The sequence below is a fragment of the Aotus nancymaae genome, unplaced genomic scaffold (assembly GCF_030222135.1).
Source record: "Aotus nancymaae isolate 86718 unplaced genomic scaffold, 86718_ANA_hifiasm-v0.15.2.pri h1tg000029l, whole genome shotgun sequence".
Classification (NCBI taxonomy): Eukaryota; Metazoa; Chordata; class Mammalia; order Primates; family Aotidae; genus Aotus; species Aotus nancymaae.
The window spans coordinates 17987706-18010296 of record NW_026988442.1 but is presented as its reverse complement, the minus strand read 5'-3'; the positions used below and the strand labels follow the sequence as shown (position 1 = coordinate 18010296).

The window sequence follows — 22591 nt, the reverse complement described above, 5'->3', positions numbered from 1 at the left end:
TTCTTGGCTTCCTCCCCAGATGATGAGGGGGGAGGCCTGCAGGCCCAGAGGAGCCCAAAGTAATCAGGGAAGGGAGACTGCTGTAACAAGAAACCCAAGTCCTGAATGAGTCATCGATGGAGTCTGTCCCACAATAACAAGAAAGGGCTGGACTGGGAGGAAAGAGAAACTCCAGAGGTGCAGGACTCTCCAGAGGCTCAGGGATGTGCTGGGGAGAGGGGGCCAACAGCCCTCAGTGCCCCCTGCCTTGGGGTCTCCAGCCCCAAGCCCCACTAGAGCCCTGGCTTTTGGTTTCCACTGCCCTGGGAGCCCAACTCTTCTCCAGCCCCCCATTTCAACCCCCCTGCTGGTGGGTCTCTCTGCAGCTCCTGCCCCCTCCCACTGTCTCCTCCACGCAGCTACTGCAGAAAACTTTTGAAGGGAAAAGAAAAATCCCTAATCTGATCATGTTACTCCCTCCTTAATTCCTTCCTGTGGGTTTTCATGGCTCTAAGAAGAAAATTCAAACTCTCAGGTCTACAGAGCCTTGCCCACTCCTCCCAACTCCTCTTGTGTCCCTGTCCCCATCATTCTGCCTCTTTTGTGCCTCCAACCTGTTCTCCTGCTATGTTCTCCTGCTACAGGGCTATTGCATGTGCTGTACACTCTGACTGTAATGCTTTTCCCTGACTTCTTATGTTTTCTCTTTGAATATCAACTTAAGCCCTCTGGACCTCCATTGGATTCCACTGATTTGTGCTCTTTTTCTCCCCTTTAAGACCTTATCACCATTTGTATGAGGCATTCATTATTAAAATCTGACTCTTTTGTAGACTGTGAGCTTCATGAAGGCAGGGGCTGTCTGTCACGTTCACCCGGATATGCCTGGTATCCAGCACACTGTCTCTGGCACAGAGTGGACACTCAATAAATGCATCTCAGGACCTCCATCCCTAGTGAGATGTGACAAAGGCTTGGGTTGTTGCCTCACAGCAGGCAGGGGAAAGAGGCAAAGCAGAGGTTATGGGTTCCATTGTACAGGTTGGAAAACTGAGGTTCTGAGAATTCAGGCAAACACCCAAGAATCCTCAGGGAGTTAGTGGGCAGAGAGGGACCTGAACTCAAGGTCTCTACTGATATATCACAGGCTCCTCCATTAGGAGGACGTTTTAGGAGCAGATGAAGTATAACAGATTGTTCTCCTGATTCAGCAGAAAGTTCCATAATGGGTTAGTGATGTTTGTCATGGGTATGGGAGGGGTGAGTATATGCACTCATGCCAAGTATTTAGCATCTTCATAGTAGGAGTAAATAAATATTTATTAAATGATTGAATGAATGCATTCTGAATCCCATGACATCCAGCTTAAATTAGGCAACTCCCTTCCCCCAAGTGACAGTGTGACATTGTGAGTCACTCCTTCCTAGGTGATGCTCCCTGGCATTAATTAGGACAGTTGAACAAGGTAAGTTTTCAGTCTTTTTTAGGAGCTCTAAGAAGTTTTATTCCCATAGATTATTTCCATTTCATCCCTCCCACCTAGATTGTGGGCATCCTAGGAAAGGGTGAGACACTGTCTGAGGTCGCTATGTACCCACAGGTCCCTCCCCAAAGCCCATCCTAGGACCTGATCAGGAAAAATTTACACATCAGATTTTCCCTTGTGGAAAGAGGAGGTCCTTGAGAGAAGAAACTCTCTCTTTTTTTTTTTTTTTTTTTTTGGTCTTTTTCCTTTGCAGTGTTTCTGAAGTGGGTAATGATCACCAAAGCTTCTGTTTTTACCTTGTGTTCCCATTCCCCTCCTTCTGTTTGAAGAGCTTCTCCCTCCATGCAGCCCTGGTGGAGCTATCGTCATGTGCTTCTATCCAGGGATGGACATAGAATCTATTCCAGCCAATTGAATATCTTTATTACCTTGGTCACAGTGATTGGTTCAAGAATGGACATGTGACCCAAGCAAGGCCAATCAGGGTCTTCCCTGGGATTACTATTTTGATGATGTATTTGTACTAGGATTGCCAACTTGAGAACTTATAGGCCTGGAAGCCAACTTCTCTAGTCATAGGGAAGAAGCCATTAGAATGATGACAGAGCTCTGGCACCACTTCTTTGTTATAAGGCACTTAAAGTCCCTTTTGACTTTGAGATTCAGTTGAGTTTCTGTCACTTGCAATCAAGAGTCCTCAGCCAGGCAGGGAGGCTCACACCTGTCATCCCAGCACTTTGGGACACTGAGGCGGGTGGATCACCTGAGATCAGGAGTTTGAGACCAGCCTGGCCAACATGGTGAAACATTGTCTCTACTAAATATACAAAAATTAGCTGGGAGTGGTGTTGGGCTCCTGTAATCCCAGCTACTCGGAAGGCTAAGGCAGAAGAATCACTTAAACCTGGGAGGCGGAGGTTGCAGTGAGCCGAGATTGCACCATTGCACTCCAGCCTGGGCAACAAGAGCAAAAACTGCATTTCAAAAAAAAAAAGAATCCTTAATGGGAAATGCCAATTTCATGCTGAGGGAGGTACCCTTCAGCCTCCCTGTCCTGGGTCACTCTTTGCCCCTAGCACTCACAATAATCTCCATGCCACCCCTATTCTCTCCATTAAAGAAGACAAGGATCATTCCTTTCCAGCTCAGTCTTCTGCAGTTCAGTGCTGATGTCACCTGTGTCCTCTGAGAAACAGATGCCAAAGACAGAGTTAAGAATGCCAAGGGATGCATGGGGGTAATGCTTGCAAAGGATTATGAGGAGAAGGAGCAGCAGAAAAAAGGGGAGCCTTTGGACATTGATGCAGGTCTGACATCTATGAAAGCAGAGGGGGAAGAAAGAAGGATTGGGTAGAAAGAGCTTCAAACTGTGGTGTAGCTCTTAGAAGGTCTTGGCCAGCCCAACAGGGGACTCTGGCACAAAGATTATTCATAGAGAAATCCTACATTCGGCAGAAATAATGAACCCTCATTCACAGTTGCTTAGCTGCAGGCTGCCCAGGAAGCAGGCAGCCTCAGCTCAAAAGCTGAAGCAGATTCTGAAGGCATCTGCAGCTCACAGACTTTCTCTTGAAGGGAGATATGAGTGGCACAGTCCATGGTTGATATGCTCCCTTAGTGCCTACACATTATCATAAAGGCCTGTGGCAAAATGCAAACCCAAGCCTTCTGCCTCTGGACCCCATTGCCTTACACATTGTGAACTTCAGATGGTGAATAAGCATCGGCTTCATGTCAACATGTATTGATTGGTAGCAGCTGCCTGCACTTTCTGTTGAGGAGGACTCTGGGATGGTTTCTAGGTTCAGCAGAAAGTTCCATGATGGATTAGTGATGTCTGTCATGGGTACGGGAGGAATGAATATCTGCACACATGCCAAGTACTTAGCATCCTCATAGTAGGAGCAAATAAATATTTATGAAATAATTGAATGAATGCATTCTGAATTCCGTGACATTTTGCTTAAATTAGGCAACTCCCTTCCCCCAAGTAAGCCTGTCCCCTGGTGAGGTTTCCTGGCACTTGGCCCTGGGAATCTCAAAATCACTGGCAGAGCTTCGCTGAGAACCTGTTATATGCCAGGCACTGTGTTAAAACCTTTCAATGCATTATTTCACTGGATTCTTACAAGAGCCTCACAAAGAGAGATTATAACCTCCACTTTATGCTGAGGAAACTGTGGCCCTATGTGGACAGCTGTGCAGCAAACCAGTAGCCGAACCCATTTCCACACCCCTTCCCCCATTCTCTCACTCCACCATATATGTAAGACCAGTGATGGATTTTGTTATTTCTCAAAACGTAGTGTAGAATTGGAGCACGATTCAGTTATTCATTTGCCAGAGGGAGAGAGGGAGGTAGTGAATACTTCAAGTCCTTGGAAGATCCACTGGAAAGTCCCTGAGAGACGATCCAAGTCCAGTTCAACAGTTAAGCCTGTGAATTTGGAGGGTAAATTCACAACCACTGGCCCCTAACATAACACTATTTTATTTTAATTTTTGTGGGTACATAGTAGGTATATATATTTATGAGGCACATCAGATGTTTTGAGACAGGCATGCAATCTATAATAATCACATCATGGAGAATGAGGTATCCATCCCCTCAAGCATTTATCCTTTGTGTTATAAACAATTCAATTATACTGTTAGTAATTTTTAAATGCACAATTAAATTATTATTGACTATAGTTACCCTGTTGTGCTACCAAATACTAGGTCTTATTTATTCTTTCTAACTATTTGTTTTTGTACCTATTAACCAACCCCACCCATCCCCACCCCCCACCACTACCCTTCCCAGCCTTTGGCAACCATCCTTCTACTCTCTGTCTCCATTAGCTCAATTGTTTTGATTTTTAGATCCCACAAATAAGTGAGAGCATGTGATGTTTGTCTTTCTGTGTCTGGCTTATTTCCTTTTGCATTCTGACCTCCAGTTCCATCCATGTTGTTGCAAATAACAACATCTCATGCTTTTTTATGACTGAGCAGTTCCCCATTGCGTATGAGTACTACATTTTTTTTAATCCACTTATCTGTTGATGGACACTTAGGCTGCTTCCAAACTTTGGCTATTGCAAACAGTGCTGCAACAAACATGGGAGTGCAGATGATTTCCTCCATGTACTGATTTCTTTTCTTTTGGGAATAGACCTAGTAGTGGGATTGCTGGGTCATATGGTAAATCTATATTTAGTTTTTGAGGAACCTCCCAACTGTTCTCCATAGCGGTTGTACTAATTTACATTCCCACCAACAGTGTAAGAGGATTCCTTTTTCTCCACATAGTCACTGGCATTTGTTATTGCCTGTCTTTTGGATAAAACTATGCTCACCTCATTGTAGTTTTGATTCACATTTCTCTGATGATTGATGATGTTGAGCACCTTTTCATATACCTGTTTGCCATTTGTATGCTGTCTTCTTTTGAGAAATGTCTAGTCAAATCTTTTTGCATGTTTTAAAACCAAATTATTAGATTTTTCCTATATAGTTGTCTTAACTTCTTATATATTCTGGTTATTAATCCCTTGTCAGATGGATAGTTTGCAAAAATTTTCTCCCATTCTGTGGGTTGTCTTTTCACTTTATTATTGTTTCCTTTGCAGCACAGGAGCTTTTTAACTTGATGTGATCCCATTTGTCCATCTTTATTTTGGTTGCCTGTGCTTGTCAGGTATTACTCAAGAAATTTTTGCCCAGCTTAAAGTCCTGGAGAGTTTCTCCAATGTTTTGTGGTTTCATAGTTTAAAGTCTTAGATTCAAGTCTTTAATTCATTTTGATTTGATTTTTGTATATGGCAAGAGATAGGAGTCAGGTTTCATTCTTCTGCAAATGGATATCCAGTTTTTTCAGCACCATTTTTTGAATCATCTTTTCCTCTGTGTATGTTCTTGGCACCTTTGTCAAAAATGAGTTTATTGTAGGTGTGCAGATGTGTTTCTGGGTTCTCTATTCTGTTCCATTGTTCTATGTATTTGTTTTCATGTCAGTACCATGCTGTTTTGGTTACTATAGCTCTGTAGTATAATTTGAAGTCAGGTAATGTGATTACTTCATTTTTTAAATTGTTTGTTTGTTTAGGATAGTTTTGACTATTCTGGGTCTTTTGTGGTTCCACGTAAATTTTAGAATTGTTTTTTCTATTTCTGTGAAGAATGCCAATGATATTTTGATGGGAATTGATTTCACTGAATCTGTATATTGCTTTGGGAGTGTCTTTCCATTTTTTTGGTGTCCTTTTCAATTTCTTTCATTAGTGTTTTATAGTTTTCATGATAGAGATCTTTTATGTCTTTGGTTAAATTAATTCCTAGGTGTTTAATCTTATTTATGGCTATTTTAAGCGGTATTACTTTTAAAATTTCTTTTTCAGATTGTTCACTTTTGGCATATAGAAATGCTACCAATTTTCATATGTTGATTTTGTATCCTGCAATCTTATTGAATTTGTTTATCAGTTCTAATAGTTTCATGGTGTAGTCTTTAGGTTTTCCCAAATACAAGATGATATCATCTTCAAACAAGGATAATTTGACTTCTTCCTTTCCAGTTTGGATGCTCTTTATTTATTTCTGTAGTCTGATTGCTCTAGCTAGGACTTTCAGTACTAACAGTGGCAAAAGTGGGCATCCTTGTTGTGTTCCAGATCCTACAGGAAAGACTTTCAGTTTTTCCCCATTCCATATGATACTAGCTGTGGGTCTGTCGTATATAGCTTTTGTTATGTTAAGGTATGTTGCTTCTATATCTGTTTTTTTTGAGGTTTTTAATCCTGAGTAGAAGTTGACTTTTATCAAATGCATTTTCACATCAATTGAAATGATCACATGGTTTTTGTCCTTCATTCTGTTGTTGTGATGTATGTGATGTGATGTATCACATCAACAGAATGGATTGATTTGCATGTGTTGAACCATCCTTGCATCCCAAAGATAAATCCCACTTAGTCATGATGAATGATCTTTTTAATGTATTGTTGAATTCAGTTTGCTGGCATTGTGTTGAGGATTTTTGCATCAATATTCATCAGAAATATTGGCCTGTAGTTTTCTTTTTTTGATGTGTCTTTGTCTGGTTTTGATATTGGAGTAATACTGGCTTCATAGAATGAGTTTGGAAGCATTCCCTCCCCTCTATTTTTTGGAATAACAGCACTGTTTTATATGACGCATGTTAATTCTATGTAGCAGACACAGGGCAAAGCACTTTACATTCATTAATTTATTTAATCTCCACAACAGTTGCATGAGGAAGTATGATTCTCTCTCTTTGACAAAGGATGAATCTGAAGCTCAGAAAAGTAAACCTCCTGAGGTCATATGTAGTATGATTACAAACCACAGAGGTGTGTGTGTGTGTGTGTGTGTGCGCGTGCGCACATTGTCAGTTGCATGTGGAATTGCTGTACCATGTCAGTAGAGAGGAGTTTTGGAAGAACATTGCTGTGAACAAGGATATAAAGTATGTTGAGAGACCCAAGAGGTAAACTGTAATTGTACCTTTGTGGTGGTGGTGGTTGTTGTTTTGAGATAGAGTCTGACTCTGTCACCCAGGCTGGAGTGTAGTGGCATTATCGCGACTCACTGCAACCTCCACCTCCCAGGTTCCAGTGATTCTTCTGCCTCAACCTCCTCAGTAGCTGGAATTACAGGCGTGTGCCACCATGCCTGGTTGATTTTTTGTATTTTTAGTAGAGACGAGGTTTTGCCATGTTGCCCAGGCTGGTCTCAAACTCCTGAGCTCAGGCAATCTGCCTGCCTCGGCCTCCCAAAGTGCTAGGATTACAGGGGTGAGCCACTGTGCCCAGCCTGTAACTGCACTGGTTTATGGACAATTTCATATTCATTCTTTCTCCTTCTTATGCAGTTTAATCTCCTTTTGGGTGACCAACTATTCCTCATATGTGTAGGTGCAGTCTTGGTGAGGCCCCAGGCACATGACCCAATTAGAATCTCTCTATGAAGCCTTTATTTTGCTTTTTTTTTTTTTTTTTTTTTTAGGTGGAGTTTCACTCTTGTTGCCCAGGCTGGAGTGCAATGGCGTGATCTTGGCTCACCGCAACCTCCACCTCCCAGGTTCAAGCAATTCTCCTGCCTCAGCCTCCCAAGTAGCTGAGACTACAGGTGCGCACCACCATGCCCAGCTAATTTTTGCATTTTCAGTAGAGACGGGATTTCACCATGTTGATGGGGATGGTCTCAATCTCCTGACCTCATGATCTGCCTGCCTCGGCCTCCCAAAGTGCTGGGATTACAGGCGTGAGCTACCGTACCCGGCCGCTTGTTTGTTTTTTTAGAGATGGGGTCTCACTCTGTCTCCCAGGCTGGAATACAATGATGCAATCATAGCTCCCTGCAGCCTTGAACTTCTAGGCTCAAGCGATCCTCCCACCTTGGCCTCCTAAGTAGCTGGGATAACAGGAGCATGCCACCACATGGTGGCCACCTTTTAGGGTTCTGAGTCCAGCAAAGAGTGACAGAAGGGCAGAGAGAATGGTTGGGATTTATTCAGGTAGTGTAGCAAAGTGGTTAATAACATAACTTATGGAATTGGATAGCTGTGTTCAATTCTGACATTGGGCAGGTTACATACCCTCTCTGTGCCTCAGTTTTATCTGTAAAGTGAGGGCAATAATATAGTCTACTTCATAACTGTTACTACTTAGAAAAGTACCTGACATGAATATAGTTCTACTTTGTTGTGTTTGTTTGTCTTAACGTTATTCCATGTGTTCAAACGTTTCCAACTCTTTCCTGATAATGAGACCCCTGGAGCATCCTACTTATTCCTGTGCTTTCCAGAGGATAGGCCCCCAGCCGCCTCATTGATTCCGTGACTGTCAATCCATTCTTTTCTGCTTAATTAACTCAGAACCTGTTTCTGTTGCCTGCAACCCCAGAACACTGGCTGTCATGCCAATTCCGTCTCATGGGAACCTGGGACTCTAAAACCTTCAAGCTGTGATCCCCCAGCTCTCAGTGGAATTCTGTACTGGACATCAAGTCTGTTCAATCCTAAATTCACACCTGGATTCGTGATGCTAAAACCATCCAGACCGTCTCCTGCAGAGAGAGTTTACTCGCTTGCTGGGCTGTGTAGCATAATGGCACTATCGCGGGGGATTATTAGTTCCTAATTAGTGATGAGCAAGTGAAGGTCGGGGATATGAAGGAACTAATCAAAAGCTGGGATAGGATGGCCCCTAGTTCAGGTTTCCTCTGCTCAAAGACTGGTTACGCTACGTGGGGCAGGAGGTGGGCTCTGGATAAGGCTTAGGTTCTGAACTCAAACCCTTACAGTTACGTCTTTCTCAGTCCTTTACTTACTCCCCAGTTCCTGTAAGCTTAATATTGCCTCAGAGCCTTTGCACATGCTGTTCTCTCTGCTTAGAACTTGGTTTCCCGTCTCCGCTCTTATAATTCCTCTCCTTTCAGCCCTAGGCTTTTGCCTCCTTCCTAGACCACGTGCTAGAAGTTGATCCTTCTACAGTTCCCAGTGTCAGCATTCGTTTGTTTCCTTCTTAGCAGTTACTGTAGTCATTATTTTTCCTGTTTATCTGCTCCTTTCCTGTCTCCCCCACTAGACTGTACATTACTTGAGGGCAGGGACTCTCAGATAATGTACAGTCTAGTGGCAGAGACAGGCTGACTCAGTGCACAGTGTTTGATAAATAAATGGACAAATTCCTGAGTCATCTAACCAGAAATAATTTTAATCACTGTTTTAAGTCTGGGCTGCTATAACAACATACCTTAGACTGAGGGGCTTATAAACAAAAGAAATTCTCTTCTCACAGTTCTGGAGGCTGGGAAACCCTAGGTCAAGGCACAGGCAAGTTTGGCGTTTAAGAGCCTTCTTTCTGGACCTTATGTTTCTGAGCCTGTCTGGCTCATAGACAGCCCCTTCTCACTGCGTCCTCACATGGTGGAGGGGCAAGGCAGCTAGCTTTCTGGGGCCTCTTTTACAAAGGTACTAGGCCGGGCACAGTGGCTCACGCCTGTTATCCCAGCACTTTGGGAGGCTGAGGTGGGCAGATCACCTGAGGTCAGGAGTTCAAGACCAGCCTGGCCAACATGACAAAACCCCGTCTCTACTAAAAATACAAAAATTAGGTCCGCGGTGGTGGGCACTTGCAATCCCAGCTGCTCAGGAGGCTGAGGCAGTAGAATTGCTTGAACCCAGGAGGTGGAGGTTGCAGTGAGCTGAGATTGTGCCACTGCATTCCAGCCTGGCGACAGAGTGAGACTCCACCTCAAATATATATGTGTGTGTGTATATATGTATGCATATATGTGTGTATATGTGTGCGTATATATGCCTATATATATTAGTGCCTATATACATAGAGAGAGGCACTAATGCCATTCGTGTGGGCTCTGTTCTCCCAAAGACCCCACCTCCTAACACCATCATACTGAGGATTAGGTTTCGACATTAGAATTTGGGAGGGGACACACACATACAGACCCTAGCAGTCATCTAGTTTCTTAGTCTCACTCCAAAGCTGAGGCTCAGTAGGAAATACCGACTTGGCCAAGGTCATTATTGGAGTCAAGAACAGAACTCGCACACAGCCATCATCACCTCAAAGCCTTGAATTAGGCGTCAGTAATGTGGGCATAATGTGGGAGAATTCAAGGGCGCCAGGACAGATGCTTACTCCTCATCACCAACTCTAAGCAGCAGGCACTATCATCATCATCATCATCATCATCATCATCCCACCTCATTTTACAGTTGAAGAAACCGAAGCTTAAGAGAGTCTGCGACTTGCTGGGAAGTGGAGGAGGAGGAGACTCGAACTCAGGCCTGCCAGTGAGTTCCGCGGGCGCTTAACCCGGCTGCTGCGGCTCGAGGTCTCGCTCCTCCCGTCTGTACAATGGGGCCGTCCGGGCCGGGCGCGCAGTGGGAAGAGCGAAGAGCCGGGAGGAAAACTCGGCGCGGGGCAGGCCCGGGTTCCTCGGGTTCCAGCTGGCGGCCGAGGGGGTGGGCGGAGGGAAGTGGGGTGGTGGGAGCGGCGGGGCGGTGGGGGCGGGGCGCGGGCACAAAGGGGCTGCTGTCCCGCCGCGCCCCGCCCCGCCCCTGCGACCGCCCCGCCTGGCGGCCCGAGCCGCGCCGCCCGCTGCTGTCTTCTGTGTCCCGCCGTCTCCAGCCTCAGCCCCTCTCTGCCTCCGTCTGTCTCTCTGCCTGTCTCCCCGGACCGCTCCTCCGAGATGACGCCGGGCTCGGTGCCCCGGGCCTGCCCTCTCCGCTGGCTCCAGAGCTAGGTGGGGCCGGGGACTGCTCCAGACAGACGGACCCGCGGACCCACAGACCTCGCGCCCGGGAGAGGAGCCGCGCCGCCTGCCGCTTGCAGCCAGTCACCATGGTAACGCGCCAGGGCCTGGACCACCTTGCTCTGCCCCCTTTCAGCGGGCACAGCCCTCCACATTCCCTACAGAACAGCCCGGGTGGCCCGGCCTTTTACGCTGAGACGGCCCTCAGCGCCTCGGCAGGGCTATGCTTACCTGCCTGCATCCCCGCAGGGATGGGGGGTCAGGGGCGGGAGCCCATCTCTGGCCGCGTCCTCTCCGGGCTTCTCCGTGTGTGTACGGATGGAGTAAGATTGGACTTGGAAACTTTAATATTCCCCGACCTTTAGACCTGAGCCTAATCTCAGCCCTCAGGCTTGGACGAGACTTGGGGTGGTTTTGCATGTTAGTTTTGGAAATGACTGTGATATGCATATTGTCCTGGCAGGGAGTTTGGATCAGGGAGGGTGGCGGTGGGGGTTAAAGTCCCCTCCCAGGCCAGCCCCGCAGTGCAGGGCGAGGAGGGTTAAGGGTCCAGAGTGAAAAGGAGAGAACTGTTTACCAAAACTTGGGATGCTTTTGCTGTTTTAGACTCCGCTATGGAAGTCAGATACACACTTTGTCTGAGTACAGAGTGCGTCCATGGAAACTGGCTGGGGAGGTAGCCTGGGGAGAGGGAAGAGAGGGGTAGTACCCCATACCCGGACTTTTGGGGCTGGAAACTTGAAAAAAGTTGGGACATTCTGGGAGAATTTGTGTGTGTGTGTGTGTGTGTGTGTGTGTGTGTGTGTGTGTGTGTGTTGGCAGTGGGAGTGGGTTTGTGCCAGTCTCTGAGAACTGGGAATGAAAGAAAAGTCTGTTTTCAGGGGATCTTTGCCCAGCTCCAGACAGATACAAGAGCCCCAGGCAGATTCACAGGAGCTGTAAGGATTTGGAAAAAAGCTGTGAAGACAGGCCAAAGCTTCAACCCTGTGACTGTGGCCAACCATGTTGAATTGTGTGGGTTTTCACTCACACAGATGCATGTCCACAAACAGAAGAATTTCATATAGAGGTGTTCACACACACACGCACGCACACACACGCACACACAGAGCACACCTGAATGTTCCCACTGACTCAGACGGCTGAACACACGTTCACACCCTCTCATACACCCATGCCTTGTCCACCTGCTCCCCCATACTGGTAAAATGTGGGCATACACTGGCATACACACCACAGACATACTGCAAAACCAGGCACTTACATTCACGCACCGGCAGGACAGGGCTCTTGGAGCTGTGTGAAAATACTCTCGTAAGCCAATGGTTATACCCCCTCCCTACAGGCAAGGCCCTGTGCTAGGTGATTTCCATGCAGGAGTCAGTGTGACTCATACCAACTCGAAGATTAGACCTGCTGCTATCTCCAACAAGATGGGGACCTCAGGCTCTGGGAACTTAAGTAGCTGTCCAAGGTCACCCCACCAGAAAGTGCAAGTTAGGAGAGTCTGGATTCTGAGCCTTCACTCAGCGGTCACAGTTACCCCAGGCCACAGCCTGCACCTGGTGTTTGCCAAACCTCTCCTGATTTCACACGTAACCTAGTTATTAGTTTTAGAATCCAGAAACCCCTCACTGAACCCCAGATCCTCAGATCAAGGTCAGGCACTGGTCTGCCCCCCTTCGTCAAAGGGTGAGCAACTCTTTCCAGATTGGGAACACCGGGCAGATTTTCCTCCTTTGCCTGTCTTTAAATAGTAAGAGTCTACCTCCCTCGCCTTACTTCTGTGCTCCAGCCACTCCAGCCTCGATTCAGAGCCTCTTATGGTTCATGATCCCTGCTGCCCCAGGGCCTTTGCACATTGCTGTTCCTGCTTGGAGGACTACCTTCACCTAATGAATTCTTATTCACCCAGTATATCTCTACCCACATGTCACCTCTTCAGGAAAGCCTTCCCTGATTTCCCTGACTCTCACTCTACCATGTGATGTATCTTTCCTTTATGATAATCCATCATAGCTGTAATTTTTGTGGGACATTTGATTAATGGCTGTCTAGTATTTTGGGGCACCCCCATGTCAGAGAATGTCATGGCAAAAGGGGCTCAGGGTTGATCCTGTCCCACGTTGCCCAAATTTTAGTATGACTGAAACAACTTTTACACATCCACTTACTGGATAAAATATATAAGAAAATAATAAAATTTACCACTTTTTATTTGCTCAATATTTTTCTTTAACTCAACTTACTTTGTACACTGAAAAATATATTTAAATGGAAAATTTTGTATCACGACCATGAAAAAAATCAGTATCTATTGTCGTAAATAGAAACTATAAAATATGTACTCAATGAGCCTGGGCACGGTGGCTCATGCCTGTAATCTCAGCACTTTGGGAGGCTGAGGCAGGTGGATCACAAGGTCAGGAGACTGAGACCATCCTGGCTAACATGGTGAAACGCTGTCTCTACTAAAAAAATACAAAAAATTAGCCAGGCGTAGTGGCAGGTGCCTGTAATTCCAGCTACTTGGGAGGCTGAGGCAGGAAAATCTCTTGAACCCCAGAGCCAGAGGTTGCGGTGAGCCGAGATCGAGCCACTGCCCTCCAGCCTGGGTGGCAAAAAAAGAAGTACTCAATGAAGGCAAATCTGCGTTAGTAAATTCCGGCTGGATGAGATTGGTGGTGAACAATTTCAAGCCTGAGGACTGTTTTCTTTTTGTTAAAAGGAGTGATGAGTGTCTGAGAGGTGCTCGAGATGAAAGTGACCCCAGACTGAGGTGCTGTCCTTGGTGTCATCGGGAGATGTGAAGAGAACTGGAGTAACTTTCTTGCTTTGATTTCACTCTATCTATGTCCTCCCAAAACTGTTGTGTGGGCCACCTGTGAGAAAAACTGGTCAAGTTCAGGGTTGTTTTGTTTTGTTTTTAGGGTGGAGTCTCACTCTGTCGCCCAGGCTGGAGTGCAGTGGGACGATCTCAGCTCACTGCAACTTCCGCCTCCCAGGTTTAAGCAATTCTCATGCCTCAGCCTCCCGAGTAGCTGGGACTACAGGTGCGTGATGCTACGCCCAGCTAATTTTTGTACTTTTTAGTAGAGATGGGGTTTCAGCATGTTGGCCAGGCTGGTCTCAAACTCCTGACCTCAAGTGATCCTCCCACCACAACCTCCCAAAGTGCTGGGATTACAGACATAAGCCACCACACCCAGCCAAGTTCAATTCATTTAATTCATTCAACATTGCCCGAGTACCTGCTGCATGGCAGTCCTCCACCCTAGTTCCCTACTGTGGGCCAGGCCCTGTATAAAGACCTGGTTCCTGCCTTGGGGGCTGGCAGTCCATGGAGAAGGCAGGTTCATCCGCAGAGAATTCTAGGCTGTGTCTGATGGGTGGTGGGAGTCCATCCCTCTGCCTGGAAGCGCATGTGTCCTGAAGAGCAAAGAGAAGAGTCCAGGGAGGGGTGCAGTGGAAGGAGAAACATGGACATGTGTGTCCAGGTGGTACTTCCTGAAGTGGGCATCCATCAAGGGGTCCAGGAGGGGAGATTTTAGATGGCACTCAGATGAACATTTTTTAGTTTGCAGATTTTCATCTTAATGACTACTGGGAAGTGATTTAAACAGCACAAACACATAATAATAAATACAAATACTCTGTTTTGAGACAGGGTCTCGCTTCATCACCTGGGCTGGATGGAGTACAGTGGTATGATCATAGCTCGCTGTAGCCTCTATCTCCCAGGCTCAAGCAATCCTCCCACCTCAGCCTCCCAAGCAGCTAGGACTACAGGTGTGTGCCACCATACTCAGCTAATTTTTTATTTTTTGTAGAGATAGGGCCTCACTGTGTTGCCTAGGCTGGTCTTGAACTCCTGGGCTCAAGCAATTCTCCTGCCTCGGCCTCCCCAAAGTGCTGGGATTACAGGCATGAGTCACCACACCCAGCCAAAAAATAAATTTAAGTTGAAAAAGAATTGACAAAAAGTCAAACGTTAAGTAAATAATAATAAAAAAGATTAAGCCAGTAACAAATTAGAATATGTGAGCATGGCAAGAGAACCTCACGAATGAGGCCCATGATGATTGGAAACCCCTGGGCTAGAGCATAAAGCATACTTAGAAGGAGCAGGGAAGGTAAGCTGGGAGCTGACTGACAGGCCACAGCACCAGACCAGTGAGCTGCTAAGGCAATAGGGAGCCACCCAAGGTTGTGGAGCAGTGGAGGGTCACAATTGGATCTGTGTGTTAGGAAGCCCACTATGATGGTTAAGAGGAGCCTGGCGTAGCGGCAGGGAGCCCAGGGCAAGAGACAGGACAGCTGGTGATTATGTGCTCACGGTCACACCCCAGCTCTGCCATTTGCTAGCAGTAGAGCCTCGAACTCAGTTTCTTAACTTGTAAAATGGGAATAAAAATACCCAGCTTATGGAATGATTGGGATGAGAAAATAGTTAATGGAAAACGCTTAGCATGGGGCTAACGCACAAGACAGTAGGAAGCAGCTCTGGATACACTTGTGATCGTGATGTGATTTGGGTGGCCGATGGTGAGCCCAGGGCAGAGGAGAAGGGGAGAGGGAGAGAAAGGAACAAATACGAAACTGAGGCTCAGCAAGGGGAAGGGGTCGAACTCACGCAGATGAAACAGACAGAGCTGGTCTTGAACGTGGGTCTTCTGACACCCACTCGCTTCTCGGTTCACTGCAACAGGGCTGTTTTTCCAGTTTCTGAAAGTTTTTTTTTTATACGGAGCCAATTCTCACTCATACCTCCACCCACACAAAAATAAAAATAAAAAGGATTTAAAGCAGAAGTTTTAGTTGGAAGTGAGCAAGAACTTCCTGGCAGCCAGAGCCACAGAGTGCTGGTTCTAGAACCTCCAGCCTGGAGAAGTTCAGGAGGAGTGTCCCAGGTAGTTGAGACTGGAAGTCACAACCTGACACCCTCTGGGTCATATCTGGCTCACAGATGTGTTTGGCTTGGCCAACTTTTTCAAAATTGGGAGGTTTTACTGAAAAATCAGTAGATCTGGCGGTGCTGGGCTGAAGAAACACTCGGCTGATGCTGATGAGAAGGGGTGTGTGCCCCAAGCCCCTCTATTCCCTATTGCTTCTCTTGTGCTGAGGCTGACTATCTCCAAAGGGTGGAAGCGAGTGCTTTCTCACATTCAGTTAGCGTCTGTCTTCATGTCACCTGTCAGGCCCCTGGAAACATTTATTTATATTTGTGGCTGTTGGTTTAGACTCTCCCTAAGCCTGAGGCAGGAAGATGGATGAGACAGATTTTTTTTTTTTTTTTTTTGAGACAGATCTCACTCTGTTGCCCAGGAGGGAGGGCAGTGATCCGATCTCTGTTCACTGCAGTCTCTGCCTCCCGGTGTCAAGTGAATCTCCTGCTTCGGCGTTCTGAATAGCTGTGATTACAGGCGCCTGCCACCACACCCGGCTAATTTTTGTATTTTTAGTAGAGACAGGGTTTCACTATGTTGGCCAGGCTGGTCTCGAACTCCTGACCTGGGGCGATCCACCTACCTTAGCCTCTCAAAGTGCTGGGATTACATGAGTGAGCCACCACACCCAGCCGAGACAGATTGTTTTATACCTTCTCACCAACCGAAGACTAACTGATCCCACTTAGAAACCACATCCCAGCTCTAAACCTTCCGAACTAGATTATACTTTCTCTGTTTTGGAGCTGGGGACTCGCTCTACCCAGGCTGGAGTGCAGTAGTGTGATCATAGTTTACTGTAGTCTCTACCTCCTGGGCTCAAGTGATCCTTCTGTCTCAGCACCTCAAGTAACTGGGACTACCATGAGCTATCTACCATGCCTGGCTAAGTTTTTCTATTTTTATAGAGACAGGCTGTCACTATGTTGGCCAGGCTGGTCTCCAATTTCTGGCCTCAAAGGATCCTCCTGCCTCAGCCTCCCAAAGCACTGGGATTATAGGCATGAGTCACTGCACCCAGCCCCTGATTATACTTCGAATTCTAGAATGTCCCTACTGGAAGGGCCCTTGGAGCTTGATATACCCAGTGCCTCCCTTTTACGATGGGGAAACTGAGGCCAGGGTCACCCAGCGAGTCGGGCAGAATCTCACCTTCCCAAGGCATTTTCTTTCCAGGAACAGGGCAGAGATTGAAGGTAGCCATAGGATTCTGTCCATTTTGGCTCTTCTCAGGCCTCTCTTCCCAAGTGAGGAGGTGGCATATGCTAAGTGCTACTAGAATCTTTCCCTGTGGCAGTAAATGGATAAATCTGGACCTTTAAGAAAAGCTCAGTCCACATCTCAGAAGCTCCAGCTAACATCTGGTGAGACCATTTACAAAGGGAACCAGCCTTAAAAACACACACACTCACACTTTTATTTTTTTCCCTCCTGATTATAAAAGCTACACAAACTGGTTACAGAATGTTTGGAAAATTCAGCAAACTCTGAAGGAAATTAAAAGGCTGCCCCACGAGGCCCCTCCCCCACACAGCCCTCAGGGGTATCTGCAGTTCACACTTTACTTAATGTCTACTTGGGCTTTTTTCTAGGCTTACGTGGTTTTACTCATACTATGGATCATTCTGTATGACGCTGTTTTCTTTAAAAAAAATTCCCATAGTCAGGGGTGGGAGACTTGGCTGGCAAGGGGCCCCTTTCTGGAGTGGTAGACATCTTTTGTCTCTTGATCTGGGTTCGTGGTTACAGGAGCTCATACATGGGTAAAAAGGCATCATCCTGTGCCCCTTATATTTTTTTATTTTGCTTGATAAAAGTGATACTTAAGATTATAATAATAGTAGCTCATTGCAAAGGCATTGAAATAGAAGTATACACACGCCCCTACTCCCCTGCCTAGGTATAACCGCTGCCAACAGATGGTTTTCTAAGTCCCTCCGAACCTACAGGGTTCCCCAGGCCAGTCTGGAAGGCCGTGAGCATGGTACAGGGGCCAGGAGCTCGGGCCTCGTTCTGCGTGTCCCCTTGGAAGGCTCCTTCTCTGGCCTTGGGCTGCAGGAGAGGGGGCTGTGGCTCATCTTCTTCCTTTTCAGCCTCACACCCGCTGGCTCCTGCTTGGGAACAGTTAAAGGACCAGCCGGGCTGCAGACTGCGCTCACTGGGAAGGAATGGAAACACGTCTATTATGTTTCACGGAAATCACATTGAGCAGCCCACGTCTGGTGTTTGGGTTCCTGTGGTCCCAGGCTGGGCTGCCAGGTGGATTGAGAATAAGAATGGCTAGCGTTCCTTCCTGCAGCCGCCTGGGACGCCCCTTCCCGGTGTGCTTCCCCCAATACTTGGACGGCTTATGAGCTCCTGGGGTTCAGGCCTGTGGTGGGTAACGTGCTGGTGAAGAGCTCGGAGCCCTGTTAACTTGGAACATTCTTCCTTTTTACTGGCTGCTCCTTAAACGGTAACAGTGTGTGGCAAACCAAGCCAATTTGTGAAAGCCAAGGGCATCCCAGTCTGTGAGCCTTGCTCTGTGAGAGGTAAACAGTATCTTCAGGCTGCACTAGAAACTGGGAAGGACAGGTAGCTGGGATCGTCAGTCCCCACAGCTGGTGGTCCCCAGGCAGCGGGGGCGGTAGGAGACAGGGGCAGCTCTGGGCAGACTTGGCAGGCCCCAATCTGGGTTGGATCCCGGCTCTGTCTTTCTCTTCTCTGTGGTCTTGGGCAAGATCAGCCTCGGTTTCTTGACTTGCAAAATAGGTCCTTCCTACTTGGCTCCTGGCGTCGTTGTGTGGGCTAAGCAAGAGAATGCAAGGGGACCAGGGCACGGTAGCCGCCTGGAGATGGTTGTTATTACTGGGGTGACAGCAGTGGACACAGGGAGGGGCCAGGGGATGGGGGATGCTTCACACAGGGGTTGGGACCTGGCTTGGGCTGACAGGATGAGTAACAGTGACGGCAGCGGTGATGGCTTTGACTTTCCAACCAAGACCCTCTCTGTCCATTAGCTCCTGTGTCTCTAGAACAATCGTCTGAGAGAGGTAGGATAGGAATCAGAATCCCACATATGTGCAGAAGGGGAAACTGAGGCACAACAGGGAAATAGAGTTTACCTCACTCCCTAGGTTAGGATGCAGACCGCAGTTACGACATAGATACCTGGCAACCGGCCTCTTTCTAAGGGAGAAGACCCCCTTAGCCTCCAAGAGGTGACCAGATGTCCCTAGAGTTTAATACTCTTTCTGGATTATGAAGCTCTGTCTGGATTATGGAGCTCAACGAGTTAAGTCTCTTAATCTGGGCGAGTGGTTTCAGGGGCTCCTATATAAGTTTAAAAGGCATCAACCTGTGCCCTTTTTATTTGTTTGTTTTACTTGACAAAAATGATACTTAAGATTATAATGGGCCCAGCGCGATGGCTCATGCCTGTAATACCAGCACTTCGGGAGACCGAGGTGGGCATATCACCTGAGGTCAGGCGTTCAAGACCAGCTTGGCCAACATGGTGAAACCCTGTCTCTACTAAAACCACAAAAATTAGCCAGGCGTGGTGGCACATACCTGTAATCCCAGCTTCTCGGGAGGCTGAGGCAGGAGAATTGCTTGAACCCGGGAGGCAGAGGTTGCAGTGAACCAAGATTGTACCATGGCACTCCAGCCTGGGCAACGTGGGGTGGGAAATGTCAGGGTTTGACCATGATTGGTGGGGGTTGGGGGATTAGAAGAGGACACCAGGCCAGAAGAGACTTCCCCTGTTCTGTCAAGTTGAAGGCCTCTCCCCCACCTCAGTGTAAAACCTCCTGGGTACGTGTCATTTCAGCACCAATGCCTGTGGGTCCACATCCTCTCTGAGCTCACTGCCACAGCAGTGCCCAGACCCTGTAGCCCACACAGTACTGGGCGCAGGGGGCCACCATCCTGCCGTTGGAATCTTGCTGGCATTGAGAAATGTCACCCTCCTCCTCCTCAGAGTTTCTATTGTATTTCTCTATCCTCAGGGTCCTCATTTACTAAAATGATTTTTCCCTCCTAAGTCAGCTCCCTTTACATGGGGTCCTTATTTATTCTCATCTCCCTTTATGCCCCTGGGAAACAGGTGGACCTGGAGCTTGCAACCAGGCTGGGGCGACCAGAATGCTGGGTCATCCGTGAGGCTCATGACCAGTGGGTCCTAAGACCATACCTGAGTAGAAACCTGTGGCCTAGTCCAACTTGTCTATTTGACAGAAAAGTTGTGGTTCTGGCCAGGCGTGGTGGCTCACGCCTATAATCCCAGCCCTTTGGGAAGGCAAGGTGGGTAGATAGCTTGAGCTCAGGAGTTCGAGACCAGCCTCGGCAACATGGTGAAACCCCATCTCTACCAAAAATACAAAAATTAGCCAGGCATGGTGGCGGGTGCCTGTGGTTCACAGCTACTCGGGACGCTGAGGTGGAAGGACTGCTGGAACCCAGGAAGTCGAGGCTGCAGTGAGCCGAGATAGCACCACTGCACTCCAGCCTGGATGACAGAGACTCTCATGTCAATTTTTTAAAAAAGAAAAGAAAAAATGTGGTTCAGAGAGGGACATGTTCCTTCTTCCATAACATTGACAAAGCACCTGTTTGTGCCGGATCCTGTGCAGACACTGAGGCCCCAGAGAGGAAACGGAGCCAGTGCTCGCTGTGCGCGCCTCCTGGTGCCACTGCAGCAAATACTCACGCGCTTTCTACGCAAGTGTAGTATCTTGCAGGTAATGGAAGGTCAGAGGCCTGACATGCATCTCACTGGGCCGAAAACAAAGTCTTGGCAGGGCTGTTTCTCCTCTGGAGGCTCTAGGGGAGAAATTTGCTTGCCTTCTCCAGCTTCTCGGAGACGCCCGCATTCCTTGGCTCCCCCTCCATCTTCCGAGCCAGCGACATCACATCTCTCCGATCCTGCTTCTGTCATCATATTTCCGCTTATTTATTATTTTATTTTATTTTATTTATTATTGCTCTGTCACCCAAGCTGGAGTGCAGTGGCGCCATCTCAGCTCATTGAAATCTCCGTCTCCCAGGTTCAAGCAATTCTCATGCCTCAACCTTCAGAGTACCTGGAACTACAGACACGCATCACCACACCCGGCTGCTTTTTGTATTTTTAGCAAAGATGGGTTTTTGCCATGTTGGCCAGGCTGGCCTCGAACTCCTGACCTCAAGGGATCCACCCACCTTGGCCTCCCAAAGTGCTGGGATACAGGCATGAGCCACAACACCCAGCCTATTTATTATTTTTTAATGTAATAAGAGGTGGAGCTCACTATGTTGGCCAGGCTGGTCTCGAACTCCTAGCCTCAGGCAATCCTCCCACCTCAGCTTCCCAAAGTGCGGGGATTACAGGTGTGAGCCACCGCACCCAGCTCAGTCACATTTCCTCTGACTCTTCCCTCTTCTGCATCCTCTTCCACCTGGCAATTACACTGGGCCCATTTGTCTAATCCAGGATGGTCTCCTTCTTTTAAAGTCAGCTGATTGGCAAACTTAATTCCATCGGTAAGGTAACCTGTTCACAGGTTCCAGAGATTAGGTGTAATGGGCAGAATGATCACTGAAGGTCATTCTACCCATTACACCTGCCTGTAGAGGGCACTGCTGTAATATGGACACTATAGGATCCCAGAAAAGGGGACACCTGATTTCACTGAGGCAGTGAGGGGTGCTCAAGAAATCTCCTGGAGGAGGTGAGGGCTGACTTGAGTCTTGAATGAGGAGTTGGCCTGCTGAGGAGAGGTGGGAGTGAAGGGCTTTGCAGCAGGAAGGCACCACATGTGTGGAGGCCTGGAGGTGAGCGGGCAAAGGCATGTGCCACTGTGGCCGAAGCACGGAGAGGGCTGGCGAGGCTGGCGAGGCTGGCGGGGAGGTGGGCACGGAGGGCAGCTCCCCGATCTCGGGGGAGCTGGATGCCTGGAGGCTGATGCTTCCTGAAGACAGTGGGAGCCTTTAAAGGGTTTGGAGCAGAGACTGATGAGGTCAGGTTTGCATTTGAGAAAGGTCACTCTGGGGTCCTGGTGGAAAATGGCTGTGGTGAGGAAGACCAGAATTTGGCAGCCAAGGACGATTCAGGAGATCCTGGATCCTGGGCCCAGTGTTTCGTCTCCCGGACTCTGACTTCCAGGGGGATGTGTTGAACTGCCCTCTGGATTCCTCCCTGAAAGAGGCAGTGAAGCCTGGATCAGGGCAGGAGCAGGGGACGGAGTGGAGCACATGCCTGGTGAGCTGTTGGTGGAGAGGAGGTGGAGTGGGGGACACGCCGAGGGCTGTTTGTTTGTGGGTCGGGAGGCAGGAGGAGAAGCAGTGCTGTGAGCAGAGTTCTGGCCTGGGAGCCTGACTGGTGGTGGGGTCACCGCTGAAGCGGGACTGGGGAGGAGCAGGTTTGGGAAGTTGCCAGGTTGGGTCTGATATGTTGGTGATTGTACCACATCTAGGTGGTACATGGGAGGCAGCCGGCTCCGCGGTCTGCGGCCGTGGACTTGTATCAGTTATTGCTGTGTGACAAATGACCCCAAAGCTCAGCGGCAAAACAGCAATCATTTATTCTCACTCTCCCATCTGCACGTGGACTGGGGCTGTCTGATCTGGGCTGGGCTTCCCTCGTGACTCAGCTTCAAGCTGCAGGTCCGCAGGCCAGCCAGGCGGTCAGATTGAGACAATGTCAAAATCCTCTCTCTCTTTGCCCCTGACCTGAATGCACCCCGCCCCCAATTCTTCCATGTCTCCTTGGATCGGCACATGTCATTTGAGCAAAGACCTGCAAGAGGTACAGGAATGTGTCTGTCTTGACACATTCTAGGCAGAGGGAACAGCCAGTGCAAAGACCCTGAGGTGAGATTGTGGCTAGTGTGTTTGCGAAACAGGAAAGGCCAGTGTGGCTGGCGGTGGTGAGTG

General features: G+C 48.0%; 1 protein-coding gene across 2 annotated transcripts in view; it reads left to right on the top strand.

Annotated features, from left to right (window-relative positions):
• Positions 1–10684: 10684 nt before the first annotated feature.
• The window catches only part of KIAA1755 (KIAA1755 ortholog), a 55214-nt gene continuing 43307 nt past the window's right edge, over positions 10685–22591 (top strand). For both annotated transcript variants that reach the window (XM_064382427.1, XM_012455035.3), the window contains exon 1: positions 10685–10843. In XM_064382427.1, coding sequence (XP_064238497.1) covers positions 10841–10843 — 3 coding nt within the window. In that variant the 5' untranslated portion in view covers positions 10685–10840. The remainder of the gene's footprint in view (positions 10844–22591) is intronic.